Here is a 27,385-nt window from a genome sequence, read left to right as displayed (position 1 = left end):
GACAAGTCCCCATGTGACTTGGAGTGGCCATGATCAGTCTTATGTGACCTTTTCCTTGCCACACTCGATGGGCAGCAACTTCTCAATCTCTTCAGAGAGGTACCAGTTGGAGGATGTGAAGTGGCAGCACCCTCAGAACCTGAGGGTGACCTCCAATCCAGTGTAGGCCTTGGTGCTGAAGCAGGCTGCCTGGCCTGTTCAAGCAGATGCTGCTTTAGACAAAGATCTCTTGCAACCTGAGACCATTTCATGCATGATTTGCAAATTGAACACTGCTCCTTGAAGTGGGCTTTGCCTAAGCACAGCAAGCATTGAGTGTGGGGAATGCTCCCCCACACAACGGTGAGGGCATCACCAGGGAAATAAACAAAATCTAACACACTATACTAAGGGTACTAATTAACTATATATAAACTATAAAAAGTCACTACGAAATAAAGAGGTTGCAAGAACACAAACCATACAGAGCTCCGACTCCAGCCACTGGTGGTAAGATGGAACTGAGGGGGGGTCTGGGCAGCACTGCCTTATATAGCCAGGGGATATGGCAATGAGATGTGAGCGCTGCCCCTCTATGGGTATTATGAGGCAAAAGTCCCTGGGTCCGGTGCATTGGGCGTGCACACACCTAAGTGGAATACATGGTTGCATCTACTTGAAGAACTCTGAATTGAGTCCAAAATTGCATTGGCTTTTTGTGTATATAGATGTGGCTGACATGCAGTATAAATTAGACCGCATGAGACATGATTTTGCAGTATCATCTAGTTCTCTTTCAGTGTTGTTTCACAGGTTTCTCCCTCAACGAACATATTTGTTCTGATTATTGGTCCCCCCCCTCCTCCCCAATATGTACCATAGGTATTTTTGAAAATTTAACCCAAGTTAATTAAAAGCTTAAGTAGTCTTTTAGACTTTAAGAAGTGATTTAGACACTTTTGAAAATCTTGCCCTTCAGCTCCTAAGTAATGCCAGAAAACGGATGACTATATTAAAAAAGCAACAGCTAAGAACATTTACCATTTATTAAACCAAACTGTTATTTTTAACAGTTACATAAGTTACACAGCATGTTTAAGTCAGAAGATTTCACACAGAAAAAATTTAAACTTTTGTATGCAGGCAAAATAGTACCACACGATATGTACCTGGGAGGGAGGGGGAACCTCTAAACATTCAAATAAGGCCATAATTATTTAAAAAACAACAATAAAATATTAAAAGCCCCCAAAGATCTTTTTCCTTTCATAGTGTTCAGTGCTGCTAACTATATGTACCTTTGTAGTGTACAGATGTATATTTTGATAGCTAGGTTTTTAAAAACATTTATCAAAAATGGAATAAGGCTCATTAGTACATACAGCTGCCCTCGGAATTTCAATCTCAGTTACCTTCATTAACTTAAAATTCACAAAGTGCACAGTTAAGATATGCCAAAATAGTGAAACTGCTACTCTACCAACAGCTGCCCATGCTTAATACTTAGTGGTCTATTGGAACAAAATATGTTATTTCAAGAAAAGAAAAGAAATGCCACTGTAAAACATTTAGTTTCAAAGATGTGCTAGTAGTTTTCTTGTAAACGGAAAAGTAGAAAAACATGGATTAATGATGTGTAGTGTAAAGAAAAAAAATACAAAAACCACTAGAAATGACCATCAAATGTTTTCAAAGAACAATCACCACAATGGACATTAGCATTCAGTGTATATCAATGTATCTATTTTACTCCAACCAATCCACTTCATCAAACTCTGAATCATCTTCTGAATCACTGTATTCCACAGCAATGCGGCGAGACAATATAGTGGCAACATCATTCTCAATGCGCTCATGTTTAGCTTCTTGTTCACGCTGCTCTTCGACTTTGCGTAGCTGAATACCTAAATCACAAACATCAGAATAATCATTCTTTGTTCTCATGCATAATAATACGCTGTGCTGGCTCCCACCTCCGGCACCTTTGGCTGCCATCCCTGGCAGCCAAGGATGGGCAGGGAGCAGGCCCGAGCCACTCCGGGTCATTGCTCCTTCCCTGGGGGAGAGCTGGCTGGGGAGGGGCGGCAGCGGCTTCCGTGGACAGGGGCCAACTCCGAGCATGCCAGGGAGCAGGGGGGGCTCTGGCTCACTCAGCCACGGTCCTGGGAAGCCCAGCCTGGGCAGGGGGCAGCCTGCCGTTGCTACAGCCAGGCACTCTCCCAGACAGTTGCTGTGTTGCACTGGGCAATATCCCAGCACAGCCAGAAGTAGCTCTGACCCCACCCCTTCTGCTTCCCACCTGGTTGGCTGCTGGGGTGGAGGGGGGGGGAAAGGAAGAGGGCAATTGACCCTGCGTGCCCCCTTGAAGCATCGCCTCTGTCTGTTGTGCAGTGCAGTTGAGGCAGCAGTGCCATGGGAGGCCTTTCAAACCCTGATGTCCAAGGTAGCATGTGGCCATGGACCCTTTAAAAGTAACTTCCTACCCATTAGAATTCTTGGCACACATGTCCAGTTTTCCTCATGCCACTGAGTCCTTACAATCAACAGAATTTTTGCATGCAAAATAGCTAGAGAAAGGGTGGTGATTCGTAGAGTTACTTCTAATGTCACAAAAGCTCATTTAAGTCACCTGAACCGGTGAGCAGATGCGGACTGTAACTTATATAATTATAACAATCATTAATAACTTCACTTAATTACAACCTAATTGTTTGTTTCCAAGTATATAGTATATGCACAATATATTTTAACTAAAGAAATTTGAAGAGTTTGCAAGTCTATTGTTAAAATCATTTGGGACAAGAAAAGACTGACAAATGTTATGTCGTACACAACTCATTTGAAATTTGATTTTAATGCAAACTCATCAACTGATTAATTTCAGAAAATTCATTCTATACGCAGTGTAAATGTTAGTGTGGGGAGGCTGAATCCCTGCTTTAAGCGCAAAATGGAACTCATCCTTAACGATGGAGTGCTGGCCGGTGCCTCCACAATATTAAACAAAGATTCCAGTAGGGAGCCTTTGAACACTCAGTCAGTCTTCAACAGGGTGAAAGTTTAAAAATCTGTTTTTACTCCATTTCCTGTTTCCTAGCCAGGTTTTAATCTGTGACTCTACTCTACTTGTCACCCCCAGGATTACTTAGTTTCCTTAATAGTGTCTTCTGTAGGATTTTGTCAAAAGCTTTTAGAAACTCAAATGAATTATTCCAGTGTGCTCTCCTTATATGCTTTTTTTGCTGACATGCTCAAATAATTCTAACAGACTAGAGAGGAGGAATGATTTCCTTTTAAAGAATTCATGCTAGTTATTAGATGTAGGTGTTCTATACCTATGTTTTTAGTTGTCACTTCAATCCATTTACTGGTACTAGAGCAAAGCTAACTAGTCTGATTCCCAGGATCATCCCTACCAGTTTTTGTACAGATATATTTATCACTTGTTACCATCCAGTTCTCTGGTATAGTGGCTTACTTCACAGAAAGATTGCATTTGTTTTAAAGCACTTCAATTACTTCATTCTGAAGTTCCTTCAGAACCCTTTGATTTATACTGTTCAGGGTCCTGTTGGTTGAGTAAAGTGAGGTATAAAGAGGTTAAGACAAGTGACTTTCCCTAAGTAACATGATTTGCAGCAGGGACTATAACCCAGGAGTCTCTCCTCTCTCACTTCTCTGCTCTAATCACTAGAAAACACTTGCTTATTGTAAACCATGTTATATCTCTAAGTACAAATTCTGCTTTGTATGTTGAAGAGGATGCAGGGAAGCCTCTCCCAGTGTACCTAAAAACACTGGAGAAGGATTCCAACTAGTGTTCAGGGCAGGGGTGAAAGTAACTTAGGACGCTTACCGGTACAGGGCCGGGGCGGCGTCTCGGGCGGAAGTGGCGGGGCTGCGGGGGGTGAGCATCCCCCAGCCGCCCTTCCAGACTGCCTGGCCTGTGCCGCCCAGGGCTCCCGTGTTGATTTAAAGGGCCTGGGGCTCCAGACGCTGCTGTAGCAGCGTCCGGAGCCCTGGGCCCTTTTAAATCGCCGGGAGCCAGGGCAGCTGCTCCCTTCCCTTCCCCCCCCGCCCGTCAGCGGCCGAGGGGTTGGGGAGAGGGAGGCAAAAGGGGCAGGAACATTAACGCACTGCAGGGTCCTTTGTAGCAGCAGCACTTTAATGTTCCTGCCCCTTTTACCTCCCCTAGAATCATAGAATCATAGAATATCAGAGTTGGAAGGGACCTCAAGAGGTCATCTAGTCCAACCCCCTGCTCAAAGCAGGACCAATTCCCAGCTAAATCATCCCAGCCAGGGCTTTGTCAAGCCGGGCCTTAAAAACCTCCAAGGAAGGAGACTCCACCACCTCCCTAGGTAACGCATTCCAGTGTTTCACCACCCTCCTAGTGAAATAGTTTTTCCTGATATCCAACCTGGACCTCCCCCACCGCAACTTGAGACCATTGCTCCTTGTTCTGTCATCTGCCACCACTGAGAACAGCCGAGCTCCATCCTCTTTGGAACTCCCCTTCAGGTAGTTGAAGGCTGCTATCAAATCCCCCCTCATTCTTCTCTTCTGGAGACTAAACAATCCCAGTTCCCTCAGCCTCTCCTCATAAGTCATGTGCTCCAGACCCCCTAATCATTTTTGTTGCCCTGTTGGCGGCCCTGGCAGTAGGAACCCTACCAGCAGGGCCACTGACAGGGGCAAGGGGCAGCGGACGGTCCTTTGCCGTGGCAGTGCTTTGAGGATCCTTAAAGCGCTGCCGCAGCAAAGGAGCATATTTTAACATTGCTGCCCTTCTCCCCCCCCCCATCGTTGACCCTGCTGGTACGGACCGCCAACAGGGGAGGCAAAAGGGGTAGGGACATTAAAGCAGAGCCGTGGCAGTGCTTTAATATGGGCTGGGTGTGAGCCGGTGGGGGTTCTTACCGGTACACAGTACCGGCCCGCTTTCATCCCTGGTTCAGGGCAGTACTAGAAGAGACCCTATAACCATGCACCAGCATCCCACAGTCCTAAGGGTTCATAGTTAGACCACCAGTGCACATGTTGTGATATGAAGCATCTGCAAGATAGGAGAGCATCAGTAAGGTGCTGCTCCAGAAGGTTCCCCCATCCCTTGTGCTCTCCTGCCTTATATTGGCAAGAGGGTTCTGGGACCCACTCTTCCACTAGACAGCTCAGGGTTACAAAACAAAACCCTTACTGATTTAATCTTTTTAAAAAAAACCCTGTTGAATATTGTCCTTACATTGTTATTGCACTGCAGTGATGTGTGTGAGAGATGCTTACATAAAAACAGGATCAAATGCCAATCGGTCTGCTCTGCTCTTAGCGAACAGCTTTTGTGAAAAATATTCTTGACAACATTTTTGCTTTCCATACAATTTGGAACAAATGTATCAAGAGACACTCTTCAGATAATTAGAAATTAAAAGATAATCTCTATCGATCATCTAGAAACATGTACATTTCCTTAGCTAACTTTTATGGAGAACTGGTTTTTGCATTCTAAACTACACTCCTGATAGGTGCAATTATGAGTTGAACAAAATTTGTCTACTTGGCAAGCTGCATATTGTACAGAATACAAAGCAGCACCAGATTTAAGATACTCTTGTCAAATCTTTTTTTCCAGAGGTGTAAATTATTCCATCTGTTAAAAATAAATTTGTTTTATTAAATTGCTGAGACCAACTTCTGTTGTTCTTTTAGTGGCCAAACATTACCTTTTCGTATTGCTTCCAGCAGAACGCTTCTGGCATCGCTGATTACAGGTAGAGTTGATGGGTGGCGTTTGGGTTCAGGAGCAGGAATCACTTGGGATGGTGGAGATGGAGGCATCAGTGGAGCATGAGGGCCAGGAACAATGGTTGTGGGAGGGTGAGAGAGGGTGGCAACTGAGACAGGAGACGAGGGTCGAATGCCAGGGGGAGGCAATGGAGGAGGTGGGGGGGGAGGAGGAAGTCCTTGCACTTCAACTTGTGGAACTGGCTGAACTGGTACAGTTTCACATACTTGGGCAGCTCTAGTGACTGGAGGAGAGGGCTGTGCTAGAGGTGGTGCAATTGGAGGAGGAGCTGGATGAAGAACTCCAGGAGCAATCTGGAGAGGAGCTGGTGGAGGTGGCACTGCTGGTGCTTGCAAAACAGCTGCTGGAGGTGGTGGTGGTGGAGGTATGGGTGGGGGAGGGGTGGAAGTCATTGCGGCTCTCAGTGAAGAAGTTGACAAAGCAGATGGAAGAGGAGGAGGAGGAGGAGGGGGTGTGGGGCTCACAAACACTGGTGTCCTGCCTGTTGCTGGTGACTGAGGACGATTTTCTATCAAACCTGTGGTGGAACTGAAATATAGAATAGTAGGGCAAGTTATTAAAACCACAAAGTGGAAAAACTGGCTAATATAATTAAATTTAAATATTAACAAGCAAAAATATATATATATATATATATATATAAAGATCAGTAATTAGGGTTATAAATAAAGCTAAATGTACTGATGTGACAACTGCATGGATACTGTAGATCCCCACGAAATCAAATTTACCCAATCTAAAGGCACAGTCTAGTTTTTTTTATTGTTTGAGTAGAACATAATCAGCCTTTTTCTTGCTAACCTATACATGTACTCAGGCAAATACCTGAGTATATTTCATATTTCCTACAGTAAGAAAGATTTTCCCTACACATAGTAGTAAATCCAGAGATTTATTCGAAGTATGAGGACAAGCTCATAGAATGTGGCAGTCTTGATTTCACTGCAGATTTGACAAAATGCAAAGAAGGTACCAATGTGAGATTTCTAAAGATAGCTACAGCACTCGACCCAAGATTTAAGAACCTGAAGTGCCTTCCAAAATCTGAGTGAGACAAGGTGTGGAACGTGCAGAAACTACAGAACCGGAACCACCTTCTGTTGGTGGTATCTGGCTCAGATGGTGAAACTGAACATGTCATCAGAATGTTTATCATTTTTACAGTGCAAATATTTGTAATAAAAATAATATAAGCATTGTACACTTTGTATTCTGTTATAATTGAAATCAATATATTTGAAAATATAGAAAAATCCAAAAATATTTAAATAAATGTATTAACAGTACAACTAAAACTGTGTGAGATTTAAAAAAATAACTGCAATAAATCAATTAATCACCATTTTTTTTATTTGTTTGAAAGCCCTATTCTAAAGGGACTATTTTTACGGAATGATTAATAAAATTACTTTGAAACTGAGATATGGGTTTAAGTTCATTGATAGGTCCAGTGGTACCATACAAGATCAGTCATGCATAGCTACAGAGGAGTATATCTACACATAAGACACTGTCTAGTTCAGTGACCTTTTCAGTCCTCAGACAAGAGATGACTGTAAATGTTTAAGTATAAGCTGCTAGAGGAATTTCTCAATCAGAATACTCAGGTAGGAAAATGTAACACTCATTACAAATGTTAACCCAATAAAAGAGGTATATTTCTGTGCATGTTCCTTGGATAGTGAAATACTTTCATTTGGATAGAGATGAAACTATTTTGCTGATGTAACAACATAATCTAGATCTACTCTTGTATATTCCAGATAAAGATAAGGGGAACCCTATACAAATCTAATCCATAAAGTATGACTTTGCTTGGATATGAAGTTACGTGGAAAAATACTGTCAGGGTGATTGGTTTAGATCAGGAGTCGGCAACCTTTCAGAAGTGGTGTGCCAAGTCTTCGTTTATTCACTCTGATTTAAGGTTTCGCGTGCCAGTCATACATTGTAATGTTTTAGAAGGTCTCTTTCTATAAGTCTATAATATATAACTAAACTATTTTTGTATGTAAAGGTTTTTAAAATCTTTAAAAAGCATAATTGTGAGTGCCACTGAAAATCAGCTCGCATGCCGTCTTTGGCACGTGTGCCGTAGGTTGCCTACCCCTGGTTTAGATTATATCCCAATATTCCATCCGGTATTAGAAAGACATAAAGAAGAAAAAAAATAAACAGAGAGAAATGTCTATAATTTAATCTATTTTGTAGACTATTGTCTGTCAATGGTTTTCAAACTTATTTCATCCCACCCCCGCTCTTTGTGTCTGTAGTTTACACCCCCTCCTCACCACACAAGTACATATGCTGATTTAAAAAAAAAAAACGTGCAACTCTGACTAAATGCTAAAACCAGTAAGCCATTGATTCAAATAGAGCCAATGATCCATTGTTATAAGAGCAAGAGCAAAACGTGACTGTGGTCGAAACTTACAATTAAATGTGCAGACTGTGTTGTAGCAAATGGAATAACATACAGATAGTAACGAACAACTTTGTACAATGCTATGCAAGCTTAACAGAAATCTGTCAAAATGCACAGTGCCATCTGAGAACCTGATACAACTGGAGGAATCAGATTTGCTAGTTATTTGTTGCTGGGGGTAAAATATGCGCAGTACGTTTCCCCCCCCCCCCCCCAAAGCTTCTCATGTCCCCTAGAATACATTGGACACACCCCGCCCAGGCCAGCCCTCCACCCAGTCTGAGAACCTCGGGTCTATGTTGCTCTCTGTGCTGAAATCAAGTACAATGATGATACTGCTTGCTTCTTCAAAGCAAAGTGTTGCGTATCTGGACCTTTTTCAGAGATGTACATCAGTTTATTGTTGACTCCAAACTTGACTCCTTACCTAATACAAGGAGGTATAGGTTTCACATCTCCTGCACCATGCATTGGTGGAGGGGGTGGTGGCTCATGTGGTCTGACCAACACTCGCTCCTCAGCTCTGCTCAGAAGTTCAGTCATCTGACTATAGGGTAATGCAGAAAGGGAGTAGGATCCATCCATATGATCCACATATGGCTGAGGTCTAAGACAAAAGAAAGGAAATTTTCCACTTAAAACTGTCTTGCTGATGATCACAGCCATATCCTATCCCCTAGAACTGGAAGGGACCTTGAAAGGTCATCGAGCCCAGCCCCCTGCCTTCACTAGCAGGACCAAGTACTGATTTTGCCCCAGATCCCTAAGTGGCCCCCTCAAGGATTGAACTCACAACACTGGGTTTAGTAGGCCAATACTCAAACCACTGAGCTATCCCTCCCCCCATGCATTAGTAGAAATCATTCATTACTCAGCTCAGCTACTGTATTATACTTTAGTTTGATCTCTGAATTAAATTCCCTTTCTGTACAAGAGATGCCAATCGAACTGTGGTTTTTTAATCTTTTTTTCTTTTCCCTTTCTGCCCTACTGCAATTCAAATGTTAAACGTTTTTTCATTGGTAAACCATACAATTCCTATAGTACGTGTCTGTTAGTGTTTATTATTCAGACTTTACTGAATTAAACAAATATAATAGTGTTGTTAGAAACAGGTTTACAGTATGAAACAGTCATGTGCCTGTAGTGGTTTGTGATTCACAATCTTTTCATATACAAACATTATTTTACTACTTTCCTAAATTGTATAGCAATACATCATATATTGTAGTACTTCTAACGGTTTTATAAAACATTTATCAAGGCATTCCTGTGTTTGACTGTCTTGTGGACACACAACTTAAAATAGAGTTCAATTGATCTTACAAACACAATGTTGCAAGCTAATATACTTCAACAAGATAACTTAAAGTGTACTATAATGTAGTAGCAGTAAAATGAAGATAACTCATTCAACAGCTTAAAATACACCTCTACCTCGATATAACGCTGTCCTCAGGAGCCAAATAATCTTACCGCATTATAGGTGAAACCGCGTTATATCGAACTTGCTTTGATCCTCTGGAGTGTGCAGCCCCGCCCCCCCGGAGCACTGCTTTACCGCGTTATATCCGAATTTGTGTTATATCGGGTCGCGTTATATCGGGGTAGAGGTGTACTTCAATCTACTGTTAAAATCAACCCCTGCTTTTGTCTTAAAGATCTGATCCAACACCAATTAAGAAATTTTTACACATGTAACTGTTTAATTAATGTTGATAAAGATCACAATTTCTCTGAAGTCGGAGGAAAAGTGTTTGCAGAACACTTTCTAACTGCTGGTGGTTCTACTGAAGGTTTCCGGATAGTGCTCATGACTGTAATAATTAAGCACAGTATTAGATAGTCACTGTTGATCCTTGGGGCTCTGAGTTTTCAAGTGGTTCTGCAATCACTTTGCTGTGGAATCGGGCATAGACCTGCATGAGGGGTGTGGCAGGGAGGGTGATATTCTCATTATGGGGAGCTAACACAGTGGAATACACATATTTTTTTTTTTTTTTTTTTCCACAGAAGAGCTGCACTTTAAGGAGGGTTTCATCATAACCCGAGTTGTAAATTACACTTGAAACCATTTTTGACTTTTCATTCTACATCGTTGTAAGTAGAGTTTTTACTAGGTCAGAGTTCTCAATAGGCAGATTCTTGATTTCAGGCACAACATCCTGGATCCTACAGTCTGCAGCGGGCAACTACTATTAATAGGGCTACCAGATAATCTTAAAAATTGTCTTATTTAAAAGGCTGGACAAAAAACAAGCACCCCCTCCAAAACCCCTATTTCTTTTTAATTTTCAAGATTAAGGTTATTTGAGTGTCATCTCTTTCCTAGTGCAGTTCCTCAGTTGGTTACATGCTTTTGGCTTTGCACAAACACCACAGCTATGTTACCTGAGATGCTATTGTCAGTCGCCTGCAAAAGTATATTATGAAAAGAGAATTTAGCATGTTAAGGTTTGCAGAAACTTCAATCAAATTCTAAATTTAATCAAGAGTAAATAAGTTCAGTGATCTCATCCAAGTGGATAATTTGTTCACATCACAAAACCACCACATAATACTGGCAGTTCCTGCTCACATAAATCAGAAGACTAGAATAACAGGGGTTGTTGTAGGTCAGAACTGAAATACAGTGACAAATCTGTGTGCAAGCCTGCACCAATGATATTAGACTGATACATGAGTAACAATGACACACACCTCCACATCCCCCATAACAATGAATTCCAGAGATAAAGTATTCTTTAAAATGACAAGATAATAATAAACCATTTAAAACACCTGGGTGAAAGAACTTCAAAATTCTCTTTTGGTAGAGGCAATTCTGTTATCACCACTGCATTCTGAGTACTGCACCACATATACAGTCATTTACATCATAAATATATTTAGCCAAGGGTAAGATGAATGTCTCAAAATAAAGAAACAAAAGAAACCTTGAGTCAAAATGCGAGGCTGGGCCATTAGCAACTTCAATGTGCTTATGTAAGAGATTAGCGTCATCCTCAGCAAGCTCTGGACCTTGGGCTAACTTCTGCCACTCTCGCCGTCTGTCATGAGGCGCCCTGGGCACTTTTTCCGGTTCATGAGGGCGATCTAGATTCTTCTGCTGTAAGAGTTATGCAAACAAAACCGACAGTCTTTTTAAAGAGGAATGCTTTTAAAATCAGTTACAAAACAGCGAGAGAGAGAGATCTTGATTCTAGAGCAAGAAAAAAAAATTATTCAAACCAGAACAGGAAATGAAGGCGTAATAGAGGGAGACACTTCAGTTTATAAGATACTTAGCTAAAGAATAACTGAATGATGGTATTAAATTAATTCAAAATCTAAATCTAATCTGGCTTGAAATATGTCTTAAATGAGATTCTGAATCTGCCTCTCACATTTGCATTCTACACAATACCATATTTATGCTATGAAATATGTAGGATATAAATGGCAAAAAATAAGCATGTAGCAGTTCTTCCCTTCAGTTTTTTATCCTTTCTTTACAATTAAAATGTTCCCTTTCTACCATATTAATGCTAATTTATAGTAAACATTTCTCAAAAAGGTTCCAAGCAACTTTCTCTATAAAACTGCTGGGAATTCATATTTTAAAAGAAGACTCCAGAGACCTCCTTGGATTCTTCTTGTATTTCTTGTAAGAGTTTTTTTACTGTTGTGAGGAATTCATAGCATTTGGTAAACCTGCTGTTAACTATGATGAGACAGCATTAAAACCCTGGGCTCTTTTAATGGTGTCTTATTTAAAAGGCAAGGAAAAACTGATTGAATGACATTGAGCCAGTTTCAATATGCTTGAAAAGACTATTTGTCTATGTAAAGAACTGAACTTTTTAAATTGCAGAACCAGTGAAGTATCATATGTGCAAGCAAGCTTAACCCACAGCTATTTAGCTTGGAACATAATACCTTCTGCTTTCTCTTTTCCTTTCTCTTGTCCTCGGTGTCCTGCAACATCTTTTCTTTCCATAGATCAAAGAAATATGAAGGATTGGTGTAAAACTTCAAACCTTCTTTTCCGTCATCTCTGAGGTAAATTTATCAAGATAGAACATACTGTTTATTTGGTAGCACATGGAACTAAATGCTGAGGCAATGTAAAGACAGCTTATTCAGGTAGCTGCAGCATCATTTTTAAACACAATAGTCAGGGTTTTTGCCTCAAGTACATTATCAAAAAAATTACTACAACACGTAAGTTTACCTGAAGCATAATAATTAGATTTAAAATTATACTAAAGATCAGTACACATGTTAAAGATAAATAAATAAGCCTCTCTAACATGGATAGCCAGATTGATTTGGAGACTCACAAAAAACAGAATTGAAAGAAGAAAAGATGTGAATTTTACAGGGTAAAGTCTACCTCAATGAAGTCACTTTTTCTCCTGTTGTAGTTTGCTAGAGCATTTTAGGGGTCCCTTTTGGCTTATAAAATCTGCAAACAGCTCTGTTGAGGCTAGGAATCTATGATAGACTAATTCTCCTGCTTTTTGTATTAAACCTTTATGCTGGAAAATCTAGACACCTTGCCTCTGAGGATAACACTGTGGGAGCAATATTTTCTAATCTCTCTCTTCCTCTGTATGCTCACCTTTTATTATTTCAGTTAGTTATTTCCAGTACTAATACTCTCATGTTGGTGCCTCTAAAACCTTCTCTCCCCCCCCCCATCATTCCTTGTAGTCAGATCCTTATTTTAGAAATAAGTTCTAATGCTAGTTGTGGGATAACACGTGTCCCGAATAAATGAATCCACTCGCCCTAAATTGTTTTAAAATGTGACTCTAATTTATCTCCCAAAACAGTAAGTACAAGTTGAGGGACCAGTTTTTCATGTAAATAGGCATTCAACATAATTTTAGGAAAGCAACAAACCCTCAGCTCATTTTTTGTACTAACCACAACAGTGTAATCACCTGTTTTTTTTTTTAAATTAGCTTCTTACTAACTCTCATGTTATATTATTATTATTATTATTATCCAATAAATAGAAACCTGTAATGGACTAAAAATCAATGTCTCCTCCATTTTATTATGTGCTCTTTGGCATCAAATTTACCTTGAATGTCAATGTCACAGGAAGAGAATAATTTCTTTCCGATTAATTTTGCTGTATCAAGTCTTAGAATGAAATGTGGTTTTGACTGTGCTCTGCCAGAAACCACTGAACATGGCAACAATGCACAATCCTTTTGGAATGAGTTTTTCCCTTTTCTCATAGATGCTATTGTGAAATTGGTCACACCATATAAGATTCAAGTCACAGGACTGTATACTCTATACAGTACTCCTTGGCAGAAACAGAATACATCTTAAAAGGAATTTAGCTTTAACTTTACTTCTCTCTTTCAGTACAAACAGTGTTTAACAAATATGGAGCTTTAGAATGGCTTTTCTTACCAATGTTAGCTGGGCATAACATTCACAGTAGTATTAACGTTGATGGCCAGATTTTGCCATCCTTACTCCACAAGTAGTTTCATTGTTGTGGATGGGACTACTCCAAGATTATGGTACTACTCAACATGAGTAAGGGTGTCAGAATACTGCTATAAGTTACTGGGGGGATTTTTTTTCCTGATTTTTCACACTTACCTGTAAGGGGTGAGTATATTGAGTGGGGGAGGTTGTTCACAAGTGTCATAAGTCTCCTGCAAAGGAATAGGCAGAGTCTTGCGGTCAAACAGCTGCTGATCTTGAATTGTGGAACTCCGGAAAGCTTTTCTCATTGTAATATCCTGCAATGACACTGAAAGGAGACATCAAAATAAAAAAAGAGTGGCCAACAACACTTGATTTGGTTGCATCTATCTGATTCATTATATTAATGCTGGAAAATCACTGTGAACTTGTAAAGCATTTTATAAATGGTAAGCATTACTATTAATAATGATTTATTTGTCATATTAGCACCTTGGTTTTACAGTGGAATATAATGTCATATAGCTTTTAGTGATATAGTCAGACAACATGAAAACATATATGTTCTGTTGTATTATCAGTGACTTATCACAGGAAACTTTTGCTCACTTGGACTCAGGTTGGTAACAGAATTCTGTTTTCCCAGACAAGTTGACTTTATCCCTGCTGGACCACCACAGCCACAAAAACGTGGTTCTAGATTTCAGAGGTCCCTGCTAAAGTTAACCCACTCCATTTCATGATCCTACAGTACAAAAAGCTGGCTCATCTTGCCTTTTAGCTCTCCTTAACAGGAATAGGGACAAATTTGCACTCCTAGCATATGCAGCACTGCTGCTGAAGTCCCACTGAAGACACAATTTAGCAAAGCACTTAAGCATGTTCCACTGAAGTCAATGGGACTTACTTGTAAATAGTTTGCTCTCTTCCATTCCATGAAACCAGTAAAATGTCTAAACAGATTTCTGAATCAGGATGTTACTTTTCAATTTAACTTAATTGCTTGTAACTACCAACATACTTTTAAAAATCCTATAATGATTAGTAAGCAAGATTCAAATAAAGAGAATGGGCAAGAGCCCTGTGTAACAGTGATAAGCTTAAACACTGATTCATAACTAGCATACATGTTTAATAAATCCTTAGCCAATAATCAAAATTAAGGTCAATGTGACATTTTATATTATTATACAACCTTTATGGTTTAAAGAACATCAGGCAGCCTGTGCTACAAGAATTCTTATTAGGAGCCTCAGAAGGTTAATTGAAAAAAATGCTGGCCACAGATGACATTTGCACTGCAGATTCATGGAATAGTTCAACATCACATCTTTCTCCTTCCCTTATTTCCAAACACTCCTTCCACGGCGTCCAGTTGCCTACTTGGCCTTTTCCCCCCTCCTAACTAATGTCACTTTTTCAGATTTGACAAATAAAAGGAGTACAACCTATACCAGCAAGCTGTGGTGTTTTTTTCTCTTCAAAATAATTCTATACTGCAATAAGGCAAATTTAATCTAAGTAATAAAAAGTTGATTTTGAACAGAACTTTCAATTCTGTCAATATTTTAAAGAAACAGATTTGTGTTTCTCCCCTCATCCTCACTAGAAATTTATTTATTTATTTATTTTCTGGAGGTCCCGCAGACTCACGCAGACAGGTGATGGAACAGTTTGGTTCAATGACTCTCAGCACCCCTACTATAAAAATTGTTCCAGTATCCCTGCTCACACATTCAAAAATGTCACTCTAGTCTTTTAAAATAATGATTTAAAAGAGTGCATATGATTAAATTTTAAGGGTTTTCTTCAGTCTGATTTTTGTAGCGTATTAGCTAGGGCTGTCGAGATTAAAAATGAATTGCGATTAATTGCGCAATTAATCGCACTGTTAATAATAGAATACCATTTCTTTAAATATTTTTGGATGTTTTCTACATTTTCAAATATTTGTTTAGATTACAACACAGAATACAAAGTGTAGAGTGCTCACTTTATATTTATTTTTGATTACAAGTATTTGCACTGTAAAAAAAAATATAAATAGTATTTTTCAATTCACCTAATACAAGCACTGTAATGCAACCTCTTTATTATGAAAGTTGAACCTACAAATGTAGAATTACCTACAAAAAACCTGCACTCAAAAATAAAACAATGTAAAATTTTAGACCCTGCAAGTCCACACAGTCCTACTTGTTCAGCGAATCACTCAGAGAAACAAGATTGTTTACATTTGCAGAAGATAATGCTGCCCACTTCTTGTTTATAATGTCACCTGAAAGTGAGAACAGGCGTTCTCGTGGCATTGTTGTAGCCGGCGTCGCAAGATGTTTATGTGCCAGATCCGCTAAAGATTCATGTGTCCCTTCATGCTTCAACCACCATTCCAAAAGACATGCGTCCATGCTGATGACCGGTTCTGCTCAATAACAATCCAAAGCAGTGTGGACCGACACATGTTCATTTTCATTATCTGAATCAGATGCCAACAGCAGAAAGTTGACATTTTTTTTTTGATGGTTTAGGTTCTGTAGTTTCCGCATTGGAGTGTTGCTTTTTTAAGACTTCTGAAAGCTAGCTCCACACCTCGTCCCTCTCAGCTTTTGGAAGGCACTTCAGATTCTTAAACATTGGGTCGAGTGCTGTAGTTATCTTTAGAAATCTCACACTGGTACCTTCTTTGTGTTTTGTCAAATTTGCAGTGAAAGTGTTCTTAAAATGAACAACATGTGCTGGGTCATCATCCGAGACTGCTATAACATGAAATATATGGCAGAATGTGGGTGAAACAGAGCAGGGGACATACAATTCTGCCCCAAGGAGTTCAGTCAGAAATTTAATTAACGCTTATTTTTTTTAACGAGCATCATCAGCATGGAAGTATGTCCTCTGGAATGGTGGCTGAAGCATGAAGGGGTATATGAATGTTTAGCATATCTGGCATGTAAATACCTTGCAATGCTGGCTATGAAAGTGCCATGCAAATGCCAGTTCTCACTTTCAGGTGACAGTGTAAATAAGAAGCGTCAGCATTATCTCCCTTAAATGTAAACAAATGTGTTTGTCTTAGCAATTGGCTGAACAAGAAGTAGGACTGAGTGGACTTGTAGGCTCCGAAGTTTTACACTGTTTTGTTTTTGAGTGCAGTCATTTAACAAAAAAATCTACATTTGTAAGCTGCACTTTCATGACAAAGAGATTGCACTACAGTATTTGTATGAGGTGAATTGAAAAATACTATTTCTTTTGTTTATCATTTCTACAGTGCAAGTATTTGTAAGCAAAAATAATATACACTTTGATTTAAATTACAGCACAGAATACAATATTTATGAAAATGTAGAAAAACATCCAAAATATTTAATATATTTCAACTGGTATTCTATTGTTTAACAGTGCAATTAAAATGGTGATTAATTGCAATTAATTTTTTTGAATTAATGGCTTGAGTTAATGGCTATTAATCAACGGCCCTAGTATTAGCGTATAAAAGCCAATCTATTTGAGGCACTGTCTGCTGCCTTACTTCCTTCCCATCGCAGCAATTGAAAACAGTATTACTGGAACAGCTGGTAGTTCCACTGTATAATCACAAGAGGGCATAAGGCAGGACTTTCTCCACAAAGGGCCTGCAACTTCGGAATGCTCTCCTCGCTTGCCAAATCAATGACATTCTTTGCAAGGCTAAAGATGGTTTTTGTTCACTTTGTCTTTTGAGGTTTTATTTATGGTGTTTTGCGGGGGCTTCTCCCCTCCACCCCCACTCCTGTCTTAGGATCTATTTAGCTATGGGATATTTTATCCCTGTGAAAACCTTGTCTAGTTAGGTAGGGTTACCATTTGTCCGGATTTACCCGGACATGTCCTCCTTTTTGTGCTAAAAATAGCGTCCGGGGGGAATTTGTAAATAACTCAAAATGTCCGGGATTTCCGCCCTCCCCCAGCAGAGCAGAGCGAGCGGCTGGGAGGGCTGCAGGAAAGTCCCGGGCTGGACTTCGGAGCAGCTGTAGAGGAGCTCCGCCCTGCATTCTGAGCCGGCAGCTCTCCCCTGCAGCCCGGTCCGGCAGCACTGTGCAGGGCCAGGGACCAGATTTTGTTGTGCTGGGGAGCGCAGCCACGTGTCCGGCTCGCACAGAGCCCAACACCCTGTTCTGAGCAGCAGGGTAAGGGGGCCAGGGGGCAGGAGAAGGGGCAGGAAGGTTCTGGAGGGGGCAGTCAAGAAACAGGGGGGGGGGGTCGGGAGTTCGGGGGGGGGCTTTTTGGGGGGAGTGGAGAAAGTTTTGGGCAGTCAGGGTACAGGTAGGGGGTAGGGTCCTGGGGAGCAGTTGGGGGGGGTCTTAGGAGGGGGCAGTTAGGGGACAAGGAACAGGGAGTCTTAGGTAGGGGGTGGGGTTCTGGAGGGCAGTTAGGAGCAGGGGTCCCAGGAGGGGGCAGTCAGGGGACAAGGAGCGGGGGGGGTGGGGGGCTGGGAGTTCTGGGGGGGAGCTGTCAGGGGGCAGGAGTGGGGAGAGGGATCGGAGCAGTCAGGGGACAGGGAGCAGAGGGGTTTAGATGGGTTAGGAGTTCTGGGGGGGCTGTCAGGGGGTGGGGAGTGGTTGGATGGGGCGTGGGAGTCCCAGGGGTCGGTCTGGGGGTGGGAGTGTGGATAAGGGTTGGGGCAGTCAGGGGACAAGAGGCAGGGAGGCTTAGATAGGGAGTGGAGTCCTGGGGGGCAGTTAGGGGCAGGGGTCCCAGGAGGGGGCAGTCAGGGGACAAGGAACGGGGGGAGGGTTGGGGGTTCTGGGGGGGCGGGAAGTGGGAGGGGCAGGGGCGGGGCTCCTCCCGTCCTCTTTTTTGCTTGCTGAAATATGGTAACCCTAAGTTAGGTGCTCAGAAGCCTTTTCAAGACTTCATGAATAATACAATTACTAACAGAAAATCCCAGCTAGATCGAAGTAAAGCAATTGACAATGGCATCAACAGTAATCTTGAATTCCATGAGCAATGGAGACTTGAGTTTTAGAGAGGATTCCCATTTTTGCAGACACAATTTTGCATTCAACCATGTGCGTGCATATATATTTTTTTACCTGCCATGAATTGCAAGTAATTTGCTTGCTAAAAACTGCACTTAAACAGAGGCTAGGGCTAACTTGATCTAAAATCAGGCCTTGAATTATTTCATAAAATTAACTGTTCTGCTTTCAAAGTTCTGTTGAAGATATGTACAACTGTCCGTGTTCAGTGCTGCACAGCACTCCCTTAAAGTCTTAAATGCCATGCAGGAGTTTAGTTTGAAACACATTCTAATAAAAAATATAGTAAAACTGTTTTTGAACATGTACCCTCAGACCGTAGTGAAGGGGTTAACTTGGAACATTTTTGATCAAATAAAACACATACAAAATGTTTCTTTGCTTTTGATATCTGACCTTCATAAAAGTAGCACATCTCTTAAAACATTGCCAAATTGAGACATGCCCTGTTCTATATCCTTTCTTTTCTATCAATTGTCTTGTTAAGTCTTTAGAATGAATGACCTTGTCTTCTACCTTTCCAGGCCTAAAATGTCCAAATCATCAGTCTCCCTCTTCTAGATACAGACCTCCCCTCCCCACTTAGTACAGCAACTACACAAGCCTCACAAAAGGGGAAGATCACTCCCCAGGGCAATTAGTTCACAAAGCTCAACAAATTATCTTTCCTCTAAACTTAAGAAGTTATCTGATCTGAGGGCTATTTATACATTGTGGAATTCAAAACTGCTACTAGCATTTCCTTCTTTAACATTCTTTGATCCTGTCATGAAAAAGCAGCCTTTTGGTTCAAAACATTTGACCACATTATGATGACATCATTAAAGGAAATGGAAGGTCACAAAGCAAAGAATATGTAGAAATAGAATACTGTGAAATAATTAGCCTTTGAAAGTCATAACAAGCCTTGCTACACTGCAAGTACAAATAATCCAATATCCAAAATGTTTCGTGGATGCATTTCTCATGAAGCACAAACTCACTGTGTATGTGGAAATCCCAGTTTTCGTATACAAACAATGAGACCTTATATATGCTGTTTATTCAACATTTAAATGTCTCTCATTTTACATTAAATGTACTTGCTCATTTGAGGATCTGTATTAACACAGTAAGTCAAGCTTGTCCTTTCCAACTCTATTCCTAGGATTCTGTGAAAAAAACCACTACATCAGCTAATCTTGCTCCCTGCCAATACAGAGTTTCCAAGTAATTTAAAATAGCTCATCTTTTTGACAGGCATTACCAACATATTGTATGTGAGGTTCTGAAAGAGAGATCCTTGTCCATTTATCTTTTCAACTCAAGGAAAAAAATAGAAAAAACAAGTATTTAAATAGTGGTACTGCACCATATGGTAATTGGGTTTTGTTTGAAGCTGCCTTATGAATGAAATAAAAACCTATCAGTACTATAAATTGGTAATAATATTTTACCACCTGGTAAGCTGCCGCGTAGATTTCACTCCCCTTAGTATCATTAAAGTATGACCTGCAATTTAGAGCAACAAATGAGCTATGTAGCATATCAGCGTGCTGACAGAAACTAGCTATTCTGATAGAAATTACATTTCAAAGAAATATTAAATCTTGTATTTTATAGCTCACTTTAAAAGAAATCTGTTAGGCACTAGAGTTTTTACAGTCTTTCCAATGTACAGCTAATGAAAAGATTCTACACGAAAAACATTCCAGAAAAGAGGCTATTCACTTGGAACTGGCAAATACGTCTGTGCAGATCTACAGTTCTGTGAACTCTTACCTCAATATTGCACTCCCAGCACCATTTAAAACCATGAGTTCTTGAGCGTCACAAGCATGATCCCTTGTGGATCTGAATGTTTTGTGAGAATTTTATATAAAGAGTCCATGGACCCAAATGCCCTCAGTTCCCTTCCTCTATTTAAAATCCTGTCCAAAGACTTGGGAGAAGCAGGGAATGAAGGTGGATATTTAGAAAACGCTAATTACCAGTAAGTAACCAGCTTTTCTTTATTAAAAATTTTCTCTCCAGAAATGAGCATCTGCCTCAGCTCCCATGAGAGAGTAATCATTGCGCTCTGAGCTCCATGTAGGAGTTTTACAGATTTCAGAAAAGGTGATATTCTTTAAGCATCCTTAGAAGCCACCTTACATTTAGTAGAGTGACCCCTCTGCCACCAGATTTCTTGTCTGATCATAGTAGTCCTGATAGTTGCTAAACAGAAATTACTTTCCCCTAGACTTGTCCCCGAAGACAATGAGCAACCTCAAATTTTCTAACAGGCTTTGTTTTAATGAAAATAATAGCTCATATGCTCTTTGGACATTAACTTACATGTGGAAATTAAGCTACATAAATTGAAGAGGCTTTGAGAAGACCTGGGAGGTTAATGTACTGATTGAGACAGAGTTAAGAAACCACCTTAAATTCAGGATGTAGGTGTAGAACTATGTCCTGTGAAACACTGAATAGCACTTTTAGGGAATGCCCTTCTCACCCAGGCATTTCAGGCAGCAAATGTGTTGGTTGGGTCATCACAAATATTTTGACAAGAAAATGCACCACTCAAAACCTGACATTTTGTCCAGATCCCCCTTTTTATAGATAGAAAACCAACTGTAAAGAAGTGCAGATCTCTCACTAAATTAACTATATCAAATGGTGGGTGGGTTTTCCTAATTTAAAACTGATTAGCTACTAAACCATTAATAAATTGCATCAAAGAGCAGGGCGACTGGATGAAATGCACTAAGGATGGTTGGGGACATGACCCTCACGCCCCAGTGTCTGGCTCTGTGTGAGAGACGTGTTTTACCGCTTTAAGCAGTTTTAGGATTTGCAGCACATAGGAATGTATGCTCAAAATAAGTGGGGATCCATAGATGCAATCTTTGATGGAGAAATGATTGCATTCTGCAATTCTAGCTCTTATGTATTGTTCTTTACTTAGGTTTGATCCCAAAATTCTGTCTGCATTAATTATGCTCTGATCATATTGTAATCAGTGCTTAATTTGTGCCAGGACTTGGCAGGGCTGCGCCCAGGCACCTCTAGGCTTGGCAGTTCATGGCCCTGGCACCTCTGGGCTTGCTGTGTCAATTATGAAAGTAAAAAAATTGCTTGAGCTCTAGCGCCTAACTGCTTCACCCTGGCACCTCTTTCATTACAAATTAGGCACTGATTGTAATTATGCATTTTAGCATACTGTATGTGGAGGTCAGGCCCCGACTACCTTGTATTCTTTGTTTTGAAACTCACTAAATCATCATTCACAATTCACCTACTCCCATTTTGTGACCCCAAAGACAATAAATGGGACCGGTTCTATAGCTCCGAGAAAGAGACAGTGGACCTCTTGTTTTAAGTGTTTCTCTTGAGATGGATCCCAGAAGAGGGACAAAGAGCAGGGGTCAGATGGAGGAATAGAATGGAAGTGGACAGAATGGCCCCCTTTTATGATTTCCGGTATCCACTTGTCTGAAGTAAGGTACTCCCAGGCAGGTAGGTAGCAAAAGAGAGTGGGTCTCCAAAGGAGGGGTAGTCATACAACTGGTGATCCAGTGGAGTGGAATACTTGATGCTGCCAATGAAGGCATGGGCTGGTCCACACTAACCCCCCATTTCGAACTAAGATATGCAACTTCAGCTCCATGAATAATGTAGCTGAAGTCGAAGTACCTTAGTTCGAACTACAAGGTACTTACCGCAAGTCCACATGCGGCAGGCAGGCTCCCCCGTCGACTGCGCGTACTCCTCTCGCAGAGCAGGAGTACCCGGTGTCGATGGCAAACACTTCCGGGATCGATTTATTGCGTCTAGACAAGACACGATAAATCGATCCCAGAAGATCGATTGCTTACCGCTGAACCCGGAGGTAAGTATAGATGTACCCATCAGAAGTGTCTCTTAAGAGAGAAGGGTTGATTGGGTAGAAGTAGGGGTGGGAGTCCCTCGTTTCTGAGGTCTAGCCTTTCTCCTGAAGGATCCTGGGGCTTAGGGAAAGTGTGCTGATGGTAGTGGAAAGGTCTCAATTTCTGAGCAGTTTGAGATTAACTAAACTGGCTTCTCATTACAGGCACATAAATCCCCAGTGATCACAACGCTGTCCTGGAGTCCTTGAGTATGTGGAGAAAGGAGTCTGTATGCTTGGGAAAGAGCTTAGGTCCTTCAAACAGGTGGTCTACCGTCATGTTTTGAACTTCTCTTGGAAGTCCTACGGATTGGATCCAGGATGCTCTTCTCATGGCCATAGACCTGGAAGATGTATGAGTGGCATCTAAGGCAGCTTGCAGAGAGGTTTTCGCTATGAACAGTCCTTCAGTGATGATAGATTGGAATTGATTTTTCTGGTCTTGTGGCAAATGCTCAATAAAATGTGTAAACTTGAAGTGTGTACTGAAATCATATTTTGCCATCAAGGCCTAGCATTTGGCAATGTGAAATTGGAGAGTGGCTGATGAAAAGTTCTTCCTTCCTATCAAGTCCAGCCGTTTAGATTCCTTATCCAATGGAGATGCCCTAGATAATGTTTGCCTGTTTCTCATTGGTAGCCTCCACCATAAAGGAATTTAGGTTAAGGTGGGAGAAGATGTACTCCATTCCTTTGTGTGGGATGCAGTATTTTTTTTTCTGCCTACTTACAGATCAGTGGAATTGTGGCATGTGTTTGCCACAGGGCATATGTGGGAGATATAGGTAGGACAATGTTTACCTAGGGATGTCCACCAGGGAATGTTTGGGCTCTTGCACCTCCTCTAGTGGGATTTGAAGGGGAGTCCACTAGCCTTCTCAGGAGTTCCTGGAATGTTTTGAAATCATCTTTGTAAGAGGCTGATGGTGGCATTACCACCTCATCTAGAGATGAAGACTTTCCAGATGGACGCAAGATCTTCTCTACCTGAGTCTCCTCTTTCTTTTGTACATCTTCCAGTCCTGGAGAAGTGCAGAGGTGTGAGGACATTCTGTAGAAGCTCGTGGTTGGTATGGTACTGGTGCTTTGTCCTAGGCGTCCAATGAAGTTGGTCACTGTAGTGGCCCAGTGGTCTCAGGGACCCCACCGGGGAGGGACCCAATGATAATCTGAGCCTATGATATCTGGTTGGTTCCCCAGGCTTGTGTTCATGCAAGGGGCTCATAGGGGTCAGGTAGGATAGTACAGTACTGGGATGGATCCATGTACTGAGATCTCTGAGTCGGAGGTGTCTTCCTATAATTTGCGATTCGGGTTCAGAGATAAGAAGATCCTCTGAAGAAAGGTACCTGGAAGGAGATGGAGGGCTTGGATATCCCTCACCTGAAGCTCAAGTCAGTACTGGGTGGTGAGATGGAGGTGGTTGCAGTACCAAGATGGTTGTAGTGTCCTGCCCTCTTTCAGAGATATTGTGAGATACTGGTACCAGGGTGTGAATGATAGCCCTGTGGGTCTCGCTATGTCTGAAGGGAGTAGATGGTGGTGCTGTGGTATTTGCTCTTGAGGTAGGCACACCTGAGTGGGTCTTCTTCCTCAGAACTGATACCTCAATACCAGACCCAATCCGAGACTCTGCCATACCCTTAGAAAGATGAGAGGTCTCCCAGGAGTGGGTCATATGCGGTGATCTTCCCCTCCTCTTCATTTTCCTGCTGGGAGAAGAATGCTTCCTCTTTTTTGAGGCCTTATTGTCCAGGGCTGCAGAAGAAGCAGCAACGGTGACCAAGTGTCACTGAGTATGGGGGACTCAGGGCCCTGCATCCCCGGCTTCCTGTGATTCACCATGACTCTCAGCCAGTCAGTAAAGCAGAAGGTTTATTTAGATGACAGGAATACAGTCCAAGACAGGTCTTGCATGCACAGACAACAGGACCCCCCTCAGTTAGGTCCATCTTGGGATCCCAGGGCACCCCAGCCCCCTTGCGAGGTCAGAGCCCCGTCTGCTTCCCAGCCATATCACCAGCCAGCTCCTGAAAACTCTCTCTTCAGCGACCCCCTTCCACAGCCTTTGTTCAGTTTCCCAGGCAAAGGTGTCACCTGGCCTCTAACCCCTTCCTGGGTTCTCATGTTACATACTCAGGTATTCTCCATCGGTCAGTTTCCCATCCCCCAATGCAGACTATCCTAGCCACACTCCCCTGTCAGCATTTAAAGACCATAGTAAGAACAGTTCCAGTTCGTCACACCAAGGCTGTCTGCAAAATAGATGCCATTATACTGGTGTGTGAGGGAGACCGCTCAGGAGCTAGGGCATGCTCCATTAGTATTAGCTTCAGTTTAGTGGGAGTAAAATCCCTTCCCCCTGTGTTGAGCAGGAACAGTCTCTATTGCTCCTAACTGGAGGAGATGATCTACCTCTTGGCGCAGTAAATATTGGTGAGAGGGGTCCAGGAAGAGGGACGGGGAGGGTGGGTGGTATAGACAGGAAAGGAATGATATAGCCCATTTGGATGACTTGTAGGGCCCATTTGTCCATGGTGATAGCTGCCAACTTGAGGTAGAATGGGACAAACGGTCTCCAAATAGCTGTGTGGATGGTATATGTGCTGGAATGTGGGAGAGGTCTTCCAGACCCTCGACCAAGCCTTCAAATTTGCTTAGAGGAAGTAGATTGAGACGCCGCTGGTGGTGGAGGGCATCATCATTGTGGTCTCTGTCATTGCAGGTGTTGATCGTAAGGCCTCTGGTGTTGCTGTATGTATGTCGGGTATCTAGGCCACTGATATAGTTGACACCTGGATTGTCTCCTTCTTGTGGCAGATGTATGAATGCCGAGGGACTGGAGGCTAGCCCGCGAATCCTTCATGGTGTTCAGCACTTCATTGATTTTGGCTGTGAACAATTTTTGTCCGTCGAAAGGGAGATCTTTGACCGGATTTTGTATCTCCCGTGGGAATGCCAAAGAATTAAACCATGGGGCTTGTTGCATAACAACGGCCGTGTCAGCCGTGTTCAGTGAGGCAGAGCCATGAGACAAATCATCTGTCCTTCAGAGAACAGAGATTTGAATTGTTGCCTCTTTTCCTTAGGAATGTCGTTAATAAAGTCCATACATTTGCCATAGTTCCTGTGGTCCTATTTGGCAAGTAATGCTGCATAATTCGCCACTCTAACTTGAAGTTTGGATGATGAGTATACTTTGTGGCTGAATAGGTCCAACTCTTACTCTCCTTATTGAAAAGGGTGGATCGAAATTGATGTTGTTTGTCCCTTTGGTTGGCTGCTTCCACTACCAGCAAGTTGGGTGCTGGTAATGGATCCCTTGCAGGAAACTTAATATTTTTGGTCCGCCCTTTTGCATGTTGTGGGTATTGTGGCTGGAGTTTGCCACACTGTCTTGGAGGGTTCCATGATAGCCCCATTGATTGGCAATGCTATCTTGGAGGAGGAAGATGTCTGTAGGATATCAGTTAACTCATGTTGAGTTTCCGGTACTTCCTCCAGAGCAATCTTAACCTCATTAGCCACTGTTTTGAACGAGTCTTGGAAGTGAGTAAAGTCCTCTGCCATGGTTGGTGGTGGAGGCATAATAGCCTTGTCCGGTGAGGAGGAAGAATTATTGGTTGGCAAGGTGTCGGGAGCAGTGTGTCCTCTTCCTGATTTGCCATGGGTTCCTCCTATGTGTCCACTGCTACAGTCTCCAAAGGTGGAGGCGGGAATCTGGTGTCTTCCTTATGTGCAATAGGGCACCTGTTATGATGTCTTCTGTAAGACCCCCAGGGACTCCAATATGGCCAGTGACCAGGGAAGGGCATGGGTGGTTCCATCCATGGGTGGTCATACCAAGGTGGCATGTCGTGAGCGTATATGAACCATGATCGTAGTGGTCTGGCAGGATTAGGTGTCCTGATTGGGGAAGAATGGTGAGGGGAGACTACCCCTTCAACCTCCTCATCTTCATCACTCGAAAACTATGATGGCATGGGAGATAGTTGTTGGTGTGGTACTGCTGGCCCCGGTGAGACATCAGTGCCTAGGAGAGGAGACTCTGGGGTTGGGGAGACCAACAAATCCTTATGGTCTGGAAAATGGCATGGTGCCAAAAGCAACGATGCTGCAGGGCCAGGTGCAGATTGCACCGGTGGTGTGGTGTGCTGAGTCGGTGCTGATGTCGCTTGTGTCGGCGCTGTAGCGCTAGCAGCATTAGTCTGTGGCATGGAAATAGGAATGGTTGCCGGTGCCATCTCCTTTGAAGGTACCAACGGTGCTGTGGTGGAGACAGACAGCTTAAAGCCATTAGCCTCGGCAACGGAGTGGTGGGTGCCAGCAGCCGCCGCCACATGGACAGTGCCGGAGGTGCCTGGAGTTTCATAGGTTCTGAGCCACGGTGAGGCTGGCATCAATGAGAGCAACGGTTGAGAAGGAACTGAGGAGGCCGGGTCATGTGCATGCTAGTTGAAGTGCCAACGGTGTGCGAGGCAGGCACCATGCATGCACGACCTATACAGGCACTGCTGCAAAACTCTCCTAGCAAAGGCGCAGGGACGCACCTTCACCTGGAGTGGAGTACTCACAAGAACATCTCTCTCGAAGAACCTGTTCTTTCTAATGTCCCAACCCCTTTTCCAGGTGCCACTCCTTGTCTTATAATAAACAAAACTCTAGCTTCCAGTTTCTGTTTACTTTCCCAAGACCAGTTTTTCATCCCAGCTGCTGCTCCCTCAAGTTATCACCACAATTGCCTCGCCTCATAGCTCCCAACCATTCTAGGTTTCCCCTGCCAATGCCGCCGTTGTCGCCTACAGCAAAAGCTTCTACCCCCACCTCTTGTGGTA

At 42.2% G+C, this 27,385-nt stretch overlaps 1 protein-coding gene across 6 annotated transcripts in view; it reads right to left on the bottom strand.

Annotated features, from left to right (window-relative positions):
- Positions 1-1,007: 1,007 nt before the first annotated feature.
- The window catches only part of WASF1 (WASP family member 1), a 193,065-nt gene continuing 166,687 nt past the window's right edge, over positions 1,008-27,385 (bottom strand). For all 6 annotated transcript variants that reach the window (XM_054024387.1, XM_054024386.1, XM_054024385.1 and 3 more), the window contains 6 exons: positions 13,815-13,968; positions 12,126-12,243; positions 11,144-11,316; positions 8,635-8,814; positions 5,700-6,310; positions 1,008-1,883 (listed from right to left, as the gene is read on the bottom strand). In XM_054024387.1, the coding sequence (XP_053880362.1) occupies positions 1,726-1,883; positions 5,700-6,310; positions 8,635-8,814; positions 11,144-11,316; positions 12,126-12,243; positions 13,815-13,968 (1,394 nt within the window). In that variant the 3' untranslated portion in view covers positions 1,008-1,725. The remainder of the gene's footprint in view (positions 1,884-5,699; positions 6,311-8,634; positions 8,815-11,143; positions 11,317-12,125; positions 12,244-13,814; positions 13,969-27,385) is intronic.

The sequence above is a fragment of the Malaclemys terrapin genome, chromosome 3 (assembly GCF_027887155.1).
Source record: "Malaclemys terrapin pileata isolate rMalTer1 chromosome 3, rMalTer1.hap1, whole genome shotgun sequence".
NCBI lineage: Eukaryota > Metazoa > Chordata > Testudines > Emydidae > Malaclemys > Malaclemys terrapin.
This window is presented reverse-complemented; position numbering and strand designations above follow the sequence as displayed.